The sequence below is a fragment of the Chiloscyllium plagiosum genome, unplaced genomic scaffold (genome assembly GCF_037043375.1).
Source record: "Chiloscyllium plagiosum isolate Xiang-an unplaced genomic scaffold, Cpla_swu_hap1 HiC_scaffold_27, whole genome shotgun sequence".
Taxonomy (NCBI): Eukaryota; Metazoa; Chordata; class Chondrichthyes; order Orectolobiformes; family Hemiscylliidae; genus Chiloscyllium; species Chiloscyllium plagiosum.
In genome coordinates, this window is record NW_028270165.1 from 21,014,432 (window position 1) to 21,033,493 (window position 19,062).

At 48.6% G+C, this 19,062-nt stretch overlaps 1 protein-coding gene across 1 annotated transcript; it reads left to right on the plus strand.

Moving 5' to 3' along the window:
* The first annotated feature begins 2,946 nt into the window (after window positions 1-2,946).
* Window positions 2,947-17,573, plus strand: LOC148143382 (uncharacterized). Its single transcript, XM_087975185.1, is given in 5 exon segments — window positions 2,947-4,316; window positions 8,150-8,325; window positions 11,376-11,698; window positions 15,908-16,340; window positions 16,343-17,573. Coding segments are annotated over 5 exon segments (2,571 nt in total). The 5' UTR covers window positions 2,947-3,306; the 3' UTR covers window positions 16,972-17,573.
* Window positions 17,574-19,062: the final 1,489 nt, after the last annotated feature.

Below are 19,062 nucleotides of genomic sequence, written 5' to 3' on the forward strand. Positions count from 1 at the left end.
ATTAAACACCTAACAATAGCAATACCGACAAACAGAAGAAAATTATTCTTACATACATAGCTAAATTGATAAGCCAATTGTGCCATTAACCCGATCTGCAGTTTCCCCAACTTGTCCCTTCAGTCATTCTGGATCTCTTCTTGTATCTTAGTTAATATTGCTAGTAAGATTGGGAATGCCCATAGTGCATTTATCTTGGACAATGGTGCAGACCTCACCCTCCCGGTCAAGTATATAGTCTAAGGCATACCGATTCTGTATAGAGTAAAGACATAGGTCTGATAATCCCAGTTTACTCTGTTCCAGAGCCTTTTTGGTCTTATTTCCTCGAGTGGTCAGGCCGCAAAAGAGATAATTGCGGTTCTTTTGACTTGTCACCCCTGCCGATCCTTCCAACCTCAGGGTACTCTGGATTCCCCAGGCTATTGGGTGTCCTGTATTGTCACCCAGTCCCTTGGGATCCTTCCTGTTGGAGCAAGGTTGGCTGAGACCGACCGCTGTATCCTCCTCAGATGGAGGTTCCATCGACTTGTCCACCGGCCAGGACAAGGTACTGTTGTGGGAACAAGGGCTCCAATGGTGACCTTATGAGGGACATCTTTGCCATCCAGGACAAGGAAATTGGTAGCTTTACCTGAGCTGAAGAAATAATAGTTTGGTTTGGTGTATATTAGGGAGACTTTGTCAAAATCGGTTACTGAAATGTTACAGCAGGGGTGTCTGGTCAGGTCTACAGGAGTAAAAGGTGTTGCTTGAGCTCTGTTTTAAAAAAAAATGGGCCAAGTAACTCGAGCACTCGCACTGTATGGGAGACAATGGTCCTCAGAATGCTGTTCCCATTGGGCTCTCCCTTAGCTCTATTGTACATGGACTTGGTGACAGTATCAGATTCTGAAAAGAGAAAAGGCCTAAAAATGCACAAGGGAAGGGGTCCCCTCCAGGTTTTACTTTCCACCCCTACGGTGATCAAAGTCACTGGGCACTCAGCTTGGGTCCAACTGCACCGTTGTAAATTGATTGACCGCACCAATCAAAAGTGGGGAAGAGGAGGAGACAATCCTGGAATCCCAACAAAAGGAGTGGCCCCTGTCCATTTGGGTTCCCTACATGTCCCTCCTCTTAGTTCAAATGTCTGTAATAAGATTAACATGAGAACAACATATTAACATTGGAACAACGAGGTTGGAGACCATTGCCAGTCCAGTTCTTGATGAGCACCAAAGAACCAGGCTCTACCCGTGACGAGGATGAAAGGGAGGGAACATCGCTGTAGGCCGCACGCTCCTGGGAGTGAAAGGCATGCATAACATTAGTTAGAGCAAGAACATAACCAATCATTGCTTCGGTCATGTGGTGGAAGTGGACTGAGAAGGGAGCCGAATCGTTCCAAGGGGTGCGGAGGCAGTGACCAGAGAGACTCTCAGCTGGAGACAGTCGTGTCTTGCTCGCAGACATGGATCGCATCTGGAATAAGGCCACAGGGATTAACATAACCAGGAGAGGCCAGACTCTGCCATTAATTTGGCAAGTTTAGTCTTGAGTCTGGTTAAAACATTCAACAAGGCCGGCTGCCTGAGAATGACAAGCACCATGCAGTTGCTGACAAATACAAAGCTGGGAACAGAGTTCTCCATTAATATTACTACAAAGTGTAGTCCATTGTCTGAGCTAATGTATGCAGGTACACTGAAGCAGGGAATTATTTCCTTAAACAAAATCTTCACCACAGTCTTAGCAGTAGTGTTAGGAGGAGGGTAGGTTTCAATCCACTTCGAAAAGACATCAGCAATAAGCAAAACATATTTATAGTAACTCAACTCATTTCTACAACTCAATGAAGTCCAGTTGAAGTGTCTCCAAGGGACCCTCCAGTAAGGGAGTTCTCGTAGAGATACTTGAACTAAGAGGTGGAGGATCGCCTACCCACGGACATGTTTGATCACGTACAACATCCTGATCGGGAAAGCCACTGACCTGAGTATCGATGCGATCTGGAACGATCTGAGGTTATCCTGATGTCATCTGGTGCACTAGACCAGACGCTTTCAATGTGGTGTTGCTTGAGCGATGGCGTGAGCTGCCAAAGGAAGTGTTGGGTGCTGGTACGATGATAAGTTAAAAGGCTCCTGGACGGGCATCTGAATATGAAGGGTTCAGATGGGTCGAGGCCAAGTGATGGTAAATGCAACTGGAGTCATAGAGATGTACAACACAGAAACAGACCCTTCGGTCCAACTCGTCCTTGCTGACAAGATAGCCAACCCAATTTAGTTCCAGCTGCCAGCACCCGGCCCATATAGGGGCCAAGTGATGGCAAACGGAACTAGATTAATGTAGGATATCTGGGCAGGTTGGGCTAAAGGGTCTGTTTCTGCGCTGTGAGACTCTAATTGTCTTCAGTGAAAGCAGAAGTGTGGTTGTGAAGGCTGGACTTTCAGAGCATGTTCTGCCCTGACTGGGGGCTGAAGAGTTTGACTGAAGTGTATTGGTGTTAATGCCTTGATGTCTCATTTTGCTCCCACCTTCCTGGGATCATTAACCATTTTGTGTCTGGTCCTTCCTCAAGAAGCTGCATTGCAGGTTCACCCTGAATTGACCCTTTTGTTTTTGCTTCCCAAAATCAGACCGGCTCACTCAGCAGTATCCCAGTGTTGTGAAAGATATTAACTTTCAGGTGGAGTTATCCAAAATTCAGAGAGATGTCAGTCTTAATGTTTTTGCTTTTCCTGCCCCTGTAAGATCCTGAATCAGCACCCTCAGGGGAATTAGTTAGAGCGGAGTGGGATGGTGCTTTTAATTTTGTGGAACAACAAAAGAATACTCCAAAGAAAGTAGAATTGCTTGTTCTGAATGTCTACCCTGCACTGATAGTGATGACTTTTGTAATCTCTTTTTGCAGAGTATTTGAAAATCTGAAGACTGAAGTTTCAAAATCAATAGATGAAGGGCTTATGCCCGAAACATTGACTCTCCTGCTCCTCGGATGCTGCCTGACCTGCTGTGCTTTTCCAGCGCCACATTTTTTGACTGACTGTCCAGCGTCTGCAGTCCTCACTTTGATGTCAATGTCTGACAGTCACTCAATCCATCGGGACCGCAACGATTTTTGACTGTGATTTCTGTGAGAGGGATCAATGCTTTTTGGTTCCTGTTTGAGGACGTTTTCAGCATCAGTGGGACTGGACGAGAGACCCTACTGTTGCAGCGCACTGTGCGTGGAGCCTGAAACCGTTATACGGCCTGGAAAGGGGATTTCACGGCAGGGAGGGGCTCTACACGTGTTTGTGTGCAGCTGAAGCTGTGGCCATGGAGAAACCTGAGGAATTCCGCCCTGTGGAGGAACCGTGGAAGTGTGGCGACTGTGGGAAAGGTTTCCGTTTCCCGTCTGCCCTGGAGACTCATTGGCGCAGTCACACCGGGGAGAGGCCATTCCCCTGCACCGACTGCGGGAAGGCCTTCAGACATTCCTCCCACCTGTTGGCCCACCAGCAGGACCACATAGGGGAGAGGCCCTTCAGCTGCCCAGCGTGCGGGAAGGCCTTCAGTTATTCCTCCAACCTGCTGACCCACCAGCGGGTCCACACGGGGGAGAGGCCGTTCACCTGCTCTCAGTGCGGGAAGGGCTTCACCTGCTCCTCTAACCTGCGGAGCCACCAACGGGTCCACACGGGGGAGAGGCCCTTCAGCTGCCCCAAGTGCGGGAAGGCCTTCAGCACTTCCTCCAACCTGCTGACCCACCAGCATGCCAACACAGGGGAGAGGCCGTTCACCTGCTCTCAGTGCGGGAAGGGCTTCACCTACTCCTCCAACCTGCTGACCCACCAGCGGATCCACACGGGGGAGAGGCCCTTCAGCTGCCCCGAGTGTGGGAAGGGCTTCACCTGCTCCTCCAAACTCCAGACCTACCAGCGGGTCCACATGGGGGAGAGGCCGTTCACCTGCTCTCAATGTGGGAAGGGCTTCAACTGCTCCCCCAACCTGCTGAGCCACCAGCGTATCCACACGGGGGAGAGGCCCTTCAGCTGCCCCGAGTGTGGGAAGGGCTTCACCCGCTCCTCCAAACTCCAGACCCACCAGCGTGTCCACACGGGTGCGAGGCCCTTCAGCTGCCCAGAGTGCGGGAAGGCCTTTACCCACGTCTTCTCCCTGATGCGGCACCAGCGGATTCACACGGGGGAGAGGCCTTTCAGCTGCCCCGAGTGTGGGAAGGACTTTACCCAGGCCTCCACTCTGCTGACCCACCAGCGGGTCCATACAGGGGAGAGGCCATTCAACTGCTCTCAGTGAGGGAAGGACTTCACCTACTCCTCCCACCTGCGGAGGCACCAGCGATCGTGCCATCACAGGGGGATTGAAGGAGTGACGACCGAGTGCCATTATCGATTGGACTATCAACCCAGATCCGGGGACTCCCAGGTTTGAATCCTGCCACGACAGATGGCAGAGGGAGTGGGTAGTACAGGGGAGAAAGCCCCCATTTAATTCACTCCCTCCCTTGTTCGGGAAGGGAACCGCCATTGTGGGAGAGGATTCATTCAGTCATTCCAGCTGCACCCTTGACCCGGTCTGACCTACACGTGACTACAGACCCACAGCAGTCGGGTTGACTCTGCACTGCCCCTTCCTGGCAAATGAGCGGGGAGAAATTTACTTGGAGACAAGATATGGGTTGAAATTGCTGAGTGAGGCAATACTTCCTCCGGGTTACGGCTGTACCAAGGATCCAATTACAAATGGACAACTTGGTGCTGGCCAATAGTAAAGACAGTGAGGGGGGTGGGACAGGGGAGGTGTGGTGTGTGCACTTTGAGCTTGAGCTGTTCAAAAAGCAACTACTTTTTCTCTGCCTTGTTATTGGGGGGATCTGAAGCTGTAACAAAGTTGGGTTGCAATAAAGGTTACCTGAACTTAACACCGGGCTCAGACTTTCATTGAAAGCTTTGAGCTCCAAGAGGTTTTTGTTTTAAAGCTGCTCATTTATTTCCGCCTCCGGCACTAAGTTTAGAACATAGAACAAAGAACATAGAACAATCCAGCCCTTCGGCCCTCGATGTTGCGCCGACCTGTGAACCATTCTCAGCTCGTTCCCCTACACTATCCCAAAGTCAACCATGCGCTTATCTAAGGAATGTTTAAATCTCCCTAATGTGGCGGAGTTGACTACGTTAGCAGGTAAGGCATTCCACGCCCTTACCATTCTCTGCATAAAGAACTTGCCTCTGACATCTGTCTTAAATCTATCACCCCTCAATTTGTACAGGTTGCAGGGGGACTTGGATAAACTGCAGAATTGGGCTGAGAGTTGGCAAATGGAGTTCAATGCAGCTAAATATGAGGTGATTCATTTTGGGAAGCTGACGTCACCATCCTAAGAAAAAGTCTTTCACTGTCTCCCCTATCTAATCCTCTGCTCATCCTGCAACCTATAACATTCTTCCAAACTGTCCAGTACTCCACCGACTTTAGTGTCGTCTGCAAATTTACTAATCCATCCACCTATGCCTGTGTCTAAGCTATTTAAAAAAAATGACAAACCGCAGTAGTCCCAAAACAGATCCTTGTGGCACACCACTAGTAACCGGACTCCAGGCTGAATATTTTCCATAAACCACCACTCGCTGCCTTCTTTCAGAAAGCCAGTTTGTAATCCAAACTGCTAAATCACCCTCAATCCCATGCCTCTGCATTTACTCCAACAGCCTACCATGTGGAACTTTATCAAAGGCTTTACTGAGGTCCATGTACACCACGTCAACTGCCCTACCCTCATCTACATGCTTGCTCACCTTCTCAAAAAACTCAGAGGTTTGTGAGACATGATCTGCTCTTGATGAAACCATGTTGACTATCTGAAAACAAATTGTTGCTTGCTAGATGATTACAAATCCTATCTCTAATATTCCTTTCCAAAAGCTTTCCTTCAACAGACGTAAGGCTCACTGGTCTATAATTACCTGGGTCATCTCTGCTGCCCTTCTTGAACAAGGACACAACATTTGCAATCCTCCACTCTGGTACTAAGCCTGTCGACAATGACGACTCAAATATCAAAGCCAAAGGGTTTGCATTCTCCTCCCTCGCTTCCTAGAGAATCCTTGGATAAATCCCATCCAAGTAGAAAGTGTCTACTTTCACTCCTTCTAGAATTGATAACACCTGTGTGCAACTAACATTGATCATTTCGAGTTTAATATCTCGTACCTCATTCTTCTCCTCTACAATATTCTCCTTTTCCTGAGTGAAGACCGATGAGAGATATTCATTAACACCTCTCCAATCTCCACAGGGCCCACACTCAACATCCCACTTCTGTCTTTGATTGGCCCTATTTCTACCGTAATCATCCTTTTATTCCTCACATACCTATAGAAAGCTTCCTCCCTGCCTGACAGGGATATACCTATCAAGGACACACAATAGCTGTTCCTTAAACCAGCTCCACATTTCAATTGTCCCCATCCCCTGCGTTTTGCTACCCGAATCTATGCATCCTAAGTCTTCCCAAATTGCATTATAATTGCCCTTGCCCCACCGATAACCTGTGGCATGTTCCTATCCCTTTACATCGCTAAATGAAACCTAACTGAATTATGGTCACTCTCTCCAAAGTGCTCACCTTCCACTAAATCAAACACCTGGCCTGGTTCATTACCAAGCATCAGATCCAGTGTGACCTCCCCTGGACAAAAACTGATCCATACGACGTACTAGAGTGAAAGCATTTCCAGTCAATGTTGGGGAAGTTAAAGTCCCCCATAATGACCACCCTGTTCCTTTCACTCCTACTCAGAATAATTTTGCTAATCCCCTCTTCCACTTCCCTGGAACTCTGCGGAGGCCTATAAAAAAACTCCAAGCTGTGACCTCTCCTCTCCTGTTTCTAACCTCAGCCCACATTACCTCAGTAGACGAGTCCTCATCAAAAGTTCTGTCAGCCACCGTTATACTATCCTTGACTAACAAGGCCACGCCTCTCCCTCTTTTACCGCCTTGGCTGTTCTTAATGAAAGATTAAAACCCTGGAACCTGCAACATCCATTCCTCACCCTGCTCTATCCATGTCTCCGAAATGGCCACAACATCCAAGTCCCAGGTACCTATCCGTGCTGCAAGCTCACCTACTTTATTGCGGATGCTCTGGCGTTGAAATAGACAAACTTCAAACCATTTCGCTGTCTGCTATCACATTCCTGTGACCCTGAAATCCTGTCCCTGTCCTTCCTACTCTCATCCTCCTATGCACTGCACCTACATCCCCGGTTGCCATCCCCCTGCTGAGCTAGATTAAACCCACTCGAATAGCACCAGCAAATTTCCCACTCAGGATATTAGTACCCCTCTGGTTCAAGAGAAGACTGTCCTGTTTGTACAAGTCCCACCTTCCCCAGAATAAGCCCCAATTATCCAAAAACCTGAAACCCTCCCTCCTGCACGATCCTTGTAACCACGTGTTCAGCTGATATCTCTCCCTATTCCTTGTCTTGCTATCACGTGGCACGGGTAACAAACCAGAGACAACCACTGTGTTCTAGCCCTCAGCTTCCACTCTAGCTCCCTGAATTCCTGCCTTACATCCCTATCCCTCTTTCTGTGGGAGATTAAAAATGTTTTTGCAGATGGGTGAGGTGGTGTAGTGGGGGGAAGGGAAGCGGAATTCTTGTAGCATGTAGCATACGTAAGGTTAAGACTTTAATGAATATCGAGGGTCTTTTAAAGAAAATAGTTTTAAGCTAGGAAATAACTTTAAAGTATTGTAGTTGACCACAAAAAGAAGCAGCAGGGGCATTTCACAATAAAGCTTATAGTATAATAAGAGAAACTGGATAAAAGAACAAGCTGTAACAAACAAGGAACAAAGAAGGCAGACAAGGACAGCAGGATGACCAGATAAGAAAATAACTAACAAGTGAGGTAATCGGCTTATGATAGGATGGGAAAAGGGAGGCATGATTCCGCAACTTGTAAACTGAATAAGAAAGCTAACATGCTCTGCTTTGGCGCGCATTTCTGCTTGATTGCAGAAGCATCCGGTACTTACAAGACGATAATAAATTGTTCTTGCTTCCAAGGCTTTGTCTCAGGCTGATTGGTTTGTGAGTGAGTTCTGTTTCTCACAATTGGGGCCCTCGTTCTGGGATCCAAAACTCAGACCGCTCGACACTCTTGGGACGAACGGGGAGGTGCACCTCGCCTATTTCGGTGATCTCCGACTCCGTTGCTTGTCGTTCACGGTTTGGGCGAGTACGATCCGGACTGGGAGACCCTGGAAACAAGGCAAGCAGACACGGCGGGTTCGGTCGGGCAACTCTTGTGCACAAGACCCGGGTAGGGAAAGTTCTCAAAGGATATATCCTTTAAGAAGGGCTGAAGGGCTTATGCCCGAAACGTCAATTCTCCTGTTCCCTGGATGATGCCTTTTCCAGCAACACATGCTGCGCTTTTCCAGCAACACATTTTCAGCAAAGGATATATCCAGGCAACCGGGGGCAGCGGTATTTGCTGCGAGAATTGCTGCGGGATGGGGTGCACTGAAATGACCAGGTAACTCTGTGCATAGACCAAGGTAAGAAGAGAGACCTTTTAAGTATTGCCTTGGTGGTCGGGACATATAAAAGTATGGGGAATTGGCGATATATAAAATTAAGCATATGTCAATGGAAAACAGCCCGTGTCAGAAGGGCTAGTAGTTGAAGGGCTACTGAGGGTGCACTTCGTAACTAACTTATGGCCAGACGTCCAGATGAATATTCAAAAGCTAGAGGAGTCGTTGCGGGAAGCTCAAATGTCAGTGAGACATGGTGTCTGTGTGTGTGTGTGTGTGAGAGAGAGAAAGAGCTGGACAGCAACTAGAAAGTATAACCCTTTGTGATTTGGTTTGAATGCACATTTGTTTGTTGGTGATTGAATGTTTCTGCTTTGTTCCGTGGAGCTTGAGATCCAGGACTGTTTTGAATCTGATTTCTACTATGGAAATTTTAACATGATTTCTTTTAAGGTTAAAAATTTTACAGATTATGAAATAAAATGTTAACTCCTGTTCTTTTTACAGGTCATGACTGCCTTACTATCAGTTTCTAACTAATCTCTTTTATCCTTACATCAAAGTAATTTATGGAAAACAGTTGAAGTCTCAAAATGCATATAGTTGGTCAGATTAATCGGACGAGTAAGGTGTCTAGTCAGGACCCTGAAGGGGGTATGGAAAATGGTGACACCGGACCTCGTTAAGATTAATTAACTTAGCAACAATGGGAGGCACGGGGAGTTGGCTGGGTAACGATCGATCTGTAAATAACGTTAAAGGGGAATATATTTCACCCGACAGTCCTTTGGGAGAATGTTGGGAAATTGGGAACACAACTCCCGGACGCCGGGGAAAGATAAGGCTACAATGGTAAACTATTGTTGTTTTGTCTGGACTAGAGAAAGTATTAAGGCGCCTGGTATTTTTAGGCCCAAATATGGGTCCGATGAGGATTGGCTGCGTCAAGGTCTTAATATATATGTCAATCAAAAAGAAGCATACAGTCAAAAAGAGTCCGATTATGCGGCTTGTTGGATAGTGAGCGCGGGAGTAAAATTATGTCCCATGAATAGGGAGGAATCAGGGAAAGAACAGAAAAAGAATGAACAAGGGAAGCCACAATGGGATCCCTTGATGTGTTTGCCGCCCCCATATACTACTCCCCGGAACGAGCCTACAGCTCCCGAAGTAGAACCGAGTCCAGACACAGAAATGGAAACGGACTCTGAACTAAAAGATGCAGAACCTGGGGGGGGGGGCAGAGTCATTTGAGCCACCACACGTAAAGGAGGGGCAGAGATAATGGAAAATGTAAAATTATGTCCCTTAGGAGAGGTTCCGATTGGGGAAGGTACAATCGGATATGTAAACGCTCCCTTAACTAGCAGTGAAGTTAGGGTCTTTAAAAAGGAAATGAAAAGTTTAATAGAGGATCCGGTTGGACTAGCCGAACAATTAAAGCAATTCCTAGGGACTAATTTATATACCCAGGGAGAACTGATGGCAATTTTAAGAGCGTTATTTTCAGGGGAAGAACGAGGTATGATAAGGAGAGCGGCTTTATAGGAATGGGAAAAGAGGCACACAGTTGGGGAAGAACGAGCCCCAGCCGAACAAAAATTCCCAAATGTTGACCCTCATTGGGAAAATAATGACAGAGAAGATAGGGAGTCAATGCGGGCTCTATGAGAAATGGGAATATTAGGAATTAAAGAGGCGGCACCAAGATCATAAAACTTTGTTAAGGCCTTTGAAGTCCGACAAGAGAAGGATGGAACCACTTCTGCATTTCTTAAAAGGCTCAAGGAGGACAGAATGAAGTGTTTGGGAATGGATCCCGATAATCAGATAGCACAGGGACTCTTAAAGGTCTAGTTTGTAATTAAATCATGGCTGGACATACAAAAGAAATTACAGAAATTAGATGGATGAAGTGAAAGACAGATGGAAGAGCTGTTACGTGAGGCACAGAAAGTGTATGTGAAAAGGGAAGACGAGAATCAGAATCAGAAAGCCAAAATGATGGTGGAGGCAGTAGAAGAAATAACAAAAAGGAGACTGGGATCAAGGGATAACAGGAAGGGTAGGGGAGGACACGAAAGACAAGGGTCAGATACCTGGGAAAGGAGGCAACAAACCAGAGATAACCACTCTGTTTGTTCTAGCCCTCAGCTCCCACCCTAGCTCCCTGAAATCCTGCCTTACATCCCTATTCCTTTTTTTTGTAGTTAGCACTGGTGCCTCACAGCGCCAGAGCCCCGGGTTCAATTCCCACCTCCCCATACCCCCCCCCCCCCCCCCCCACCCGCGTCTGCGCGGGTATCCTCCCACAGTCCAAAGACATGCGGGTTAGGGTGAATTGGCCAAACTAAATTGCCCCGTAGTGTTAGGTGACGGGCAATAGGGCTGGGCGTTTTGCGCTTCGGCGGGTCAGTGTGGACTTATTCGGCCGAAGGGCCTGTTTCCACACTGTAGGGAATCTGATCGAAAGTTCTGGAATTTACATATTAATGAAGTGAAACCTGCAACCCATTCTAAAAGATGAAGGACTCAGCAGTGGTTCAGGTTTGTTCCAAATATTGCATCGGTTGCATGACACTGTGATGTTTTGCTATTAATTCTGTGTCTTATGATCCTGCAGCACAGCTAACCGCAGAAGGAGCAGCGCTGCAGAAGCCAGGGCTTCCAAATACACCTGGGTGGGCGGGGTTTACCAGGAGAGGCGGGGTTTATCCTGGGGTCGGGTTTTAGCAGGAGAGCAGTGCTCATGGGCGGGGCGGGTCTCGTGAGAGGGTCGCGCGCTAGTAGCGGGGCGAGGCTCACTGGGCGGTGCGGCGCGGCTCGCCTGCAGGCGCGCGGCTTTGTGGGCGGTTGCGCGTGGGGGCAGGGGGCGTGGTTTTGACTCACGCGGGGACCGCGGCGAAAGAGCGATGTTTGGTGCGCGAGTGGGAAAGACGTTTGGGGCCAAGAGGCGGGGCTTTGTCTCGAAGGAACGGGGTTTGCGTGCACCGCTCCAAAGGGCGGGGTTTACGAGCGTCGTTCGGAAGGGGCGGGGTTTACGTGTCGCCATGGAGGAAGAGCGGGCGGGACCAGGACCGGGGCGTGGCCATCCCGAAGCCGGAAGTGTGCCCGCGGCCTGTTTCCTCCGCTGGAGCCTCGGCTGCAGCAAGTAAGGTAAAGCTTTATCAATATTTCCTTTTACAGAGTTTGTATTTCATAGCCAGTAATGGCTACTTAATATCATCATAAAGTCCCAAAATGCAATTCATTTCAATCCGTAGCAGATAAGCACTAAGAGTTAATTTTCTACGGGATTCAACAGCCTCAGCACTAAAAGGGTCTCACAAGGGAACGGCCGTCAATGTGATCACTTGGTGTCCTGTTCACACAGATTCACTGATGCTGAGGCAAACGTTCTTAATTGCCTCACAGCATCCTGTTATCATTTGGTGAGCCCAGGTGTCCCTATTTTTCAGTTCTCTCCTCTTTCTGAGCCTACCTGTCTGTTTATTTTCTAGTGCAGTAAATGTATTCAATAATTCAGCATTACATTTTAGTCTAAATGTGTAAAGACAAGTTTTAAGGCTATAGACTTTATCACCCAGATGCCCACACCCTCATTCCTACCTTTGATTGCACCGTGATCACTGAAAGAGAAGGCTAGTCCAAACAAATGCCCTTCAAGGTAGTCCTGCCATCAACATCCTGTAGAGCGGCACCACCATCTTCGCAGCTCATCTGGTCATATTTATCATCGCCATCGACACGTGTGGGTGAGCCATCAGATCACAAAAAGAGCATCTTCTGCGGCAAATCTATATCACTAAGGAACCTCATAAGCTTAGCAATTAAACAGCTAACAATAGCAATCCCGACAAACAGAGGAAAAGTGTTCTACCATACACAGCTAAATTGATAAGCCAATTGTACCATGAGCCCGATCTGCAGTTTCCCCAAATGGTCCCTTCAGTCATTCTGTCAAGGAATACCTGGATCTCTTCTTGTATCTTAGTAATATTGCCAGTGAGATTGGGAATGCCCATAGTGCATTTATCTTGGATAATGGTGCAGACCTCACCCTCCCGGTCAAGTATATAGTCTAAGGCATACCGATTCTGTATAGAGTAAAGACATAGGTCTGATAATCCCAGTTTACTCTGTTTCAGAGCCTCTTTAGTCTTATTTCCTCGAATGGTCAGGCCGCCAAAGAGAGAATTGCGGTTCTGTTGACTTGTCACCCCTGCCGATCCTTCCAACCTCAGGGTACTCTGGAGTCCCCAGCCTATCGGGTGTTCTGTATTGTCACCCAGTCCCTTTGGATCCTTCCAGTTGGAGCAAGGTTGGCTGAGACCGACCACTATATCCTCCTCAGATGGAATTTCCATCGACTTGTCCACTGGCCAGGACAAGGTACTGTTGTGGGAACAAGGGCTCTGATAGTGACCTTATGAGGGACATCTTTGCCATCCAGGACAAGGAAATTGGTAGCTTTACCTGAGCTGAAGAAATAATAGTCTGGTTTGGTGCATATTAGGGAGAGTTTGTCGAAATAGGTTACTGAAATGTTACAGCAGGGTGTCTGGTCAGGTCTACAGGAGTAAAGGGTCGACGTTTTGCAAGAGGAATTGCTTGAGCGTTGTAAAAACGGGGCCAAGTAACTCGAGCACTCGCACTGTATGGGAGACAATGGTCCTCAGAATGCTGTTCCCATTGGGCTCTCCCTTAGCTCTATTGTACATGGTCTTGGTGACAGTATCAGATTCTGAAAAGAGAAAAGGCCTAAAAATGCACAAGGGAAGGGTTCCAGGTCCATGTGCCGCATTAGGCCCACTGTACCCCAGCCAGTGATACACCAGCTGTTTGTATACACAGACCGAACGTATTGGAAAGTGATATTTCTCTTGGTAGCATCGGCAGTAGGAAGTCTGACGAATAGAATGGAATCAGGGACTGGGGACGGGGCAAGTAAGTCATCTCCCGATAGAGAGGAGTAACATACTACTGCCTCTGGGGTGAAGAGCGTTCTGTGGGCCTGTATAAATAAGTAGTTTGTGGATTGAGGAGTTTCCCTTATCAGGGTTCCCTTTTCTCGAGTTGGCCCGTCCTCCAAAAAGGGATGGTGTTCCTGAGTGTCCTTAAAATATTTACCATAATGGAGGGGGTTGATCATTTTTATCCTCACTAGGCTTGCGTCTGCAGGTAAAATAAAGAAAACATGGTAACGACATGGTAACTCCCACTGATTTCTACTGTCCAGATGGACCATCTGGTCTTTCTGATGTAAGAGTCCATTTTTGATTGGTGCGGCCAATCAATTTACAATGGTGCGGTTGGACCCAAACTGAGCGCCCAGCGACTGTGACCGCCATTAGGGTGGGAAATAAAACCTGGAGGGGACCATCCCAACGAGGTTGGAGGCCTTTGCCAGTGCAGTTCTTGATGAACACCAACGAACCAGGCTCTACCCGTGACGAGGCTGAAAGGGAGGGAACATCGCTGTAGGCCGCACGCTCCTGGGAGTGAAAGGCGCGCATAACATTAGTTAGAGCAAGAACATAACCAATCATTGCTTCGGTCATGTGGTGGAAGTGGACTGAGAAGGGAGTCGAATCGTTCCAAGGGGTACGGAGAGGGTGACCAGAGAGACTCTCAGCTGGAGACAGTCGTGTCTTGCCCGCAGACATGGATCGCATCTGGAATAAGGCCACAGGGATTAGCATAACCAGGAGAGGCCAGACTCTGCCATTAATTTGGCAAGTTTAGTCTTGAGTCTGGTTAAAATATTCAACAAGGCCGGCCGCCTGAGGATGATAAGCACCATGCAGTTACCGACAAATACAAAGCTGGGAACAGAGTTCTCCATTAATATTACCTACAAAGTGTGGTCCATTGTCCGAGCTAATGCACACAGGTACACTGAAGCAGGGAATTATTTCCTTAAACAAAATCTTCACCACAGTCTCAGCAGTAGCGTTAGGAGGAGGGTAGGCTCCAATCCCCTTCAAAAAGACATCAACAATAAGCAAAACATATTTATAGCAACTCAACTCATTTCTACAACTCAATGAAGTCCAGTTGAAGTGTCTCCAAGGGACCCTGCAGCAAGGGAGTTCTCGTAGAGATACTTGAACTAAGAGGTGGGGGATCGCCTACCCACTGACCTGTTTGATCACGTAGAACAGCCTGATCGGGAAAGCCACTGACTGAGTATCGATGCGATCTGGCATATGAATATGAAGGGTTCACTTGGGTCAGGGCCAAGTGATGGTAAATGCGACTGGAGTCATAGAGATGTACAGCACAGAAACAGACCCTTCGGTCCAACTCGTCCTTGCTGACAAGATAGCCAACCCAATTTAGTCCCAGCTGCCAGCTCCCGGCCCATATCGTGGCCAAGTGATGGCAAATATGACTAGATTAATTTAGGATATCTGGGCTGTGTGTCTCTAATTGTCTTCAGTGGAAGCAGAAGTGTGGTTGTGAAGGCTGGACTTTCAGAGCATGTTCTGCCCTGACTGGGAGCTGAAGAGTTTGACTGAAGTGTATTGGTGTTAATGCCTTGATGTCTCATTTTGCTCCCACCTTCCTGGGGTCATTAACCATTTTGTGTCTGGTCCTTCCTCAAGAAGCTGCATTGCAGGTTCACCCTGAATTGACACTTTTTTTTGCTTCCCAAAATCAGACCGGCTCACTCTCAGCAGTATCCCAGTATTGTGAAAGATATTAACTTTCAGGTGGAGTTATCCAAAATTCAGAGAGATGTCAGTCTTGATGTTTTTGCTTTTTCTACCCCTGTAAGATCCTGAATCAGCACCTTCAGGGGAATTAGTTAGAGCAGAGTGAGAACAGAGGGGGAGAGAGAGTGGGATGGTGCTTTCAATTTTGTGGAACAACAAAAGAATATTCCACAGAAAGTAGAATTGCTTGTTCTGAATTTCTGCCCTGCTCTGATAGTGATGACTTTTGTAAACTCTTTTTGCAGAGTATTTGAAAATCTGAAGACTGAAGTTTCAAAATCAGTGGATGAAGGGCTTATGTCCGAAACATTGATTCTCCTGCTCCTTAGATACTGCCTGACCTGCTGTGCTTTTCCAGCACCACAGTTTTTGACTGACTGTCCAGCGTCTGCAGTCCTCACTTTGCTGTCAATGTCTGACAGTCACTCAATCCATCGGGACCCCAACGATTTTTGACTGTGATTTCTGAGAGAGGGATCAATGCTTTTTGGTTCCTGTTTGAGGATGTTTTCAGCATCAGTGGGACTGGACGAGAGACCCCACTGTTGCAGCGCAGTGTGCGTGGTGCCTGAAACAGTTATACGGCCTGGAAAGGGGACTTCACGGCAGGGAGGGGCTCTACACGTGTTTGTGAGCAGCTGAAGCTGTGGCCTTGGAGAAACCTGAGGAATCCCGCCCTGTGGAGGAACCGTGGAAGTGTAGCGACTGTGGGAAAAGCTTCCGTGTCCCGTCTGCCCTGGAGACTCATCGGCGCAGTCACACCGGGGAGAGGCCATTCCTCTGCACCGAGTGCGGGAAGGCCTTCAGACATTCCTCCCACATGTTGGCCCACCAGCAGGACCACACGGAGAGGCCCTTCAGATGCCCAGAGTGCGGGAAGGCCTTCAGCACATCCTCCCACCTGCTGAGCCACCAGCATGTACACACGGGGGAGAGGCCCTTCAGCTGCCGAGAGTGCGTGAAGGCCTTTTCCCAGGCCTCCACCCTGCGGAGTCACCAGCGTATCCACACGGGGGATAGGCCGTTCACCTGCTGTCAGTGTGGGAAGGGCTTCACCTGCTCCTCCAACCTGCTGACCCACAGCATGTCCACACTGGGGAGAGGCCGTTCACCTGTTCTCGGTGCGGGAAGGGCTTCACCTGCTCCTCCACCCTGCTGAGCCACCAGCGTGTCCACACGGGGGAGAGGCCCTTCAGCTGCCCCGAGTGCGGGACGGCCTTTACCCACGTATCCTCTCTGATGACCCACCTGCGTATTCACACGGGGGATAGTCCGTTCACCTGGTCTCAGTGCGGGAAGAGCTTCACCTGCTCCTTCAACCTCCAGAACCACCAGCGGGTCCACACCGGGGAGAGGCCGTTTAGCTGCCCCCAGTGCGGGAAGGCCTTCAGCAATTCCTCCACCCTGCTGACGCACCAGCGGATCCACACAGGGGGGGAGACCATTCACCTGCTCTCAGTGCGGGAAGGGCTTCAGGTATTCCTCCCACCTCCTGACCCACCGGCGGGTCCACACGGGGTAGAGGCCCTTCAGCTGCCCCGAGTGCGGGAAGGCCTTCAGCACATCTTCCACCCTGCTGAGGCACCAGCGGATCCACACGGGGGAGCGGCCGTTCACCTGCTCTCAGTGCGGGAAGGGCTTCACCTACTCCTCCCTCCTGCAGGAGCACCAGCGAGTTCACGTGCCATCACAGGGGGATTGAAGGAGTGACGGCCGAGTGCCATTATCGATTGGACTATCAACCCGGTTCCGGGACTCCCAGGTTTGAATCCTGCCACGACAGATTGCAGAATTGGTATTCGGTCCGAATTGTGGAGTTCAGAATCTAACAATGAGACCGTTTCAGGGAGGGGGTGGTGCAGGGGAGAAAGCCCCCATCTGATTCACTCTCTCCCTTGTTCGGGAAGGGAACCGCTATTGTGGGAAAGGATTCACTCAGTCGTTCCAGCTGCACCCTTTTCCCGGTCTGGCCTACACGTGACTACAGACCCACAGCAGTCTGGTTGACTCTACACTGCCCCTTCCAGGCAAACCAGCGGGGAGAAACTTACTTGGAGACAGGGTATGGGTTGAAATTGCTGAGTGAGGCAATACTTCCTCCGGGTTACGGCTGTAACAAGGATCCGATTACAAAGGGACAACTTGGTGCTGGGCAATAGTAAAGACAGTGAGGGGGGTGGGACTAGGAGAGGTGTGGTGTGTGCACTTTGACCTTGAGCTGTTCAAAAAGCAACTGCTTTTTCTCTGCCTTTTTGCTGGGGGGATCTGAAGCTGTAACAAAGTTGGGATGCAATAAAGGTTACCTGAACTTACCACCGGGCTCAGACTCTCATTGAAAGCTTTGAACTCCAAGAGGGTTTTGTTTTAAAGCTGCTCATTTCTTTCAGCCTCCTGCACTAAGTTTAGAACATAGAACAAAGAACATAGAACAACACAGCGCAGAACAGGCCCTTCGGCCCTCGATGTTGCGCCAACCTGTGAACTATTCACAGCTCATTCCTTGACACTACCCCAAAATCAACCATGCGCTTATCGAAGGATTGTTTAAATCTCCCTAATGTGGCTGAGTTGACTACCTTAGCAGGTAGGGCATTCCACGCCCTTACCACTCTCTGCATAAAGAACTTGCCTCTGACACCTGTCTTAAACCTATCACCCCTCCATTTGTAGTTATGCCCCCTAATACAAGCTGACGTCACCATCCTAGGAAAGAGCCTTTCACTGTCTACCCTATCTAATCCTCTGATCATCTTATATGTCTCTATCAAATCCCCCTTAGCCTCCTTCTTTCCAATGAGAACAGACCCAAGTCTCTCAGCCTTTCGTCATAAGACCCTCCCTCCAGACCAGGCAACAACCTGGTAAATCTCCTCTGCACCTTTTCCAATGCTTCCCACATCCTTCCTGAAATATGGAGGACAGAACTATACATAATATTCCAAAAGTGGCTGCACCCGTGTTTTGTATAGTTGCAGCATGATATTGCGGTTCCAGAACTCAATCCCTCTACGAATGAAACCTAACACACCGTATGCCTTCTTCACAGCACTATCCACCTGGGTGGCAACTTTCAGGGATCTATGTACATGGACTCCAAGATCACTGCCTTCCTGTTATTCTTCCCAAAGTGAATCACCTCACGTTTAGCTGCATTGAACTCCATTTGCCACCTCTCAGTCCAATTCTGCTAATCCATCCACCTATGCCTGCATCTAAGTCATTGATAAAAATGACAAACCGCTGTAGTCCCAAAACAGATCCGTGTGGCACATCACTAGTAACCGGACAACGGGCTGAACATTTTCCATAAACCACCACTCGCTGCCGTCTTAAGAAAGCCAGTTTCTAATTCAAAGCTGCTAAATCACCCTCAATCCCTTGCCTCTTCAAATTCCGGGAGATGATTTGTAGCTCCGGTGCTCATTGTTGTGGTTCTGTTTGCCGAGCTGGAAATTTGTGTTCCAGACGTTTCGTCCCCTGTCTAGGTGACATCCATCACTATAAATGCTGGAGGAAACATCACAGAAGCACTTCACAGGAGGCTCCCAAGCACTGAGGATGTCACCTAGAGAGAGGACGAAACGTTTGCAACACAAATTCCCAGCTCGGCGAACAGAACCACAACAACCCATGCCTCTGCAGTTTCTCCAACAGCCTGCCATGTGGAACCTTATCAAAGGCTTTACTGAGGTCCATGTATACCACATCAACTGCCCTACCCTCATCTACATGCTTGCTCACCTTCTCAAAAAACCCAATGAGGTTTGTGAGACACGATCTGCCCTTGATGAAACCATGTTG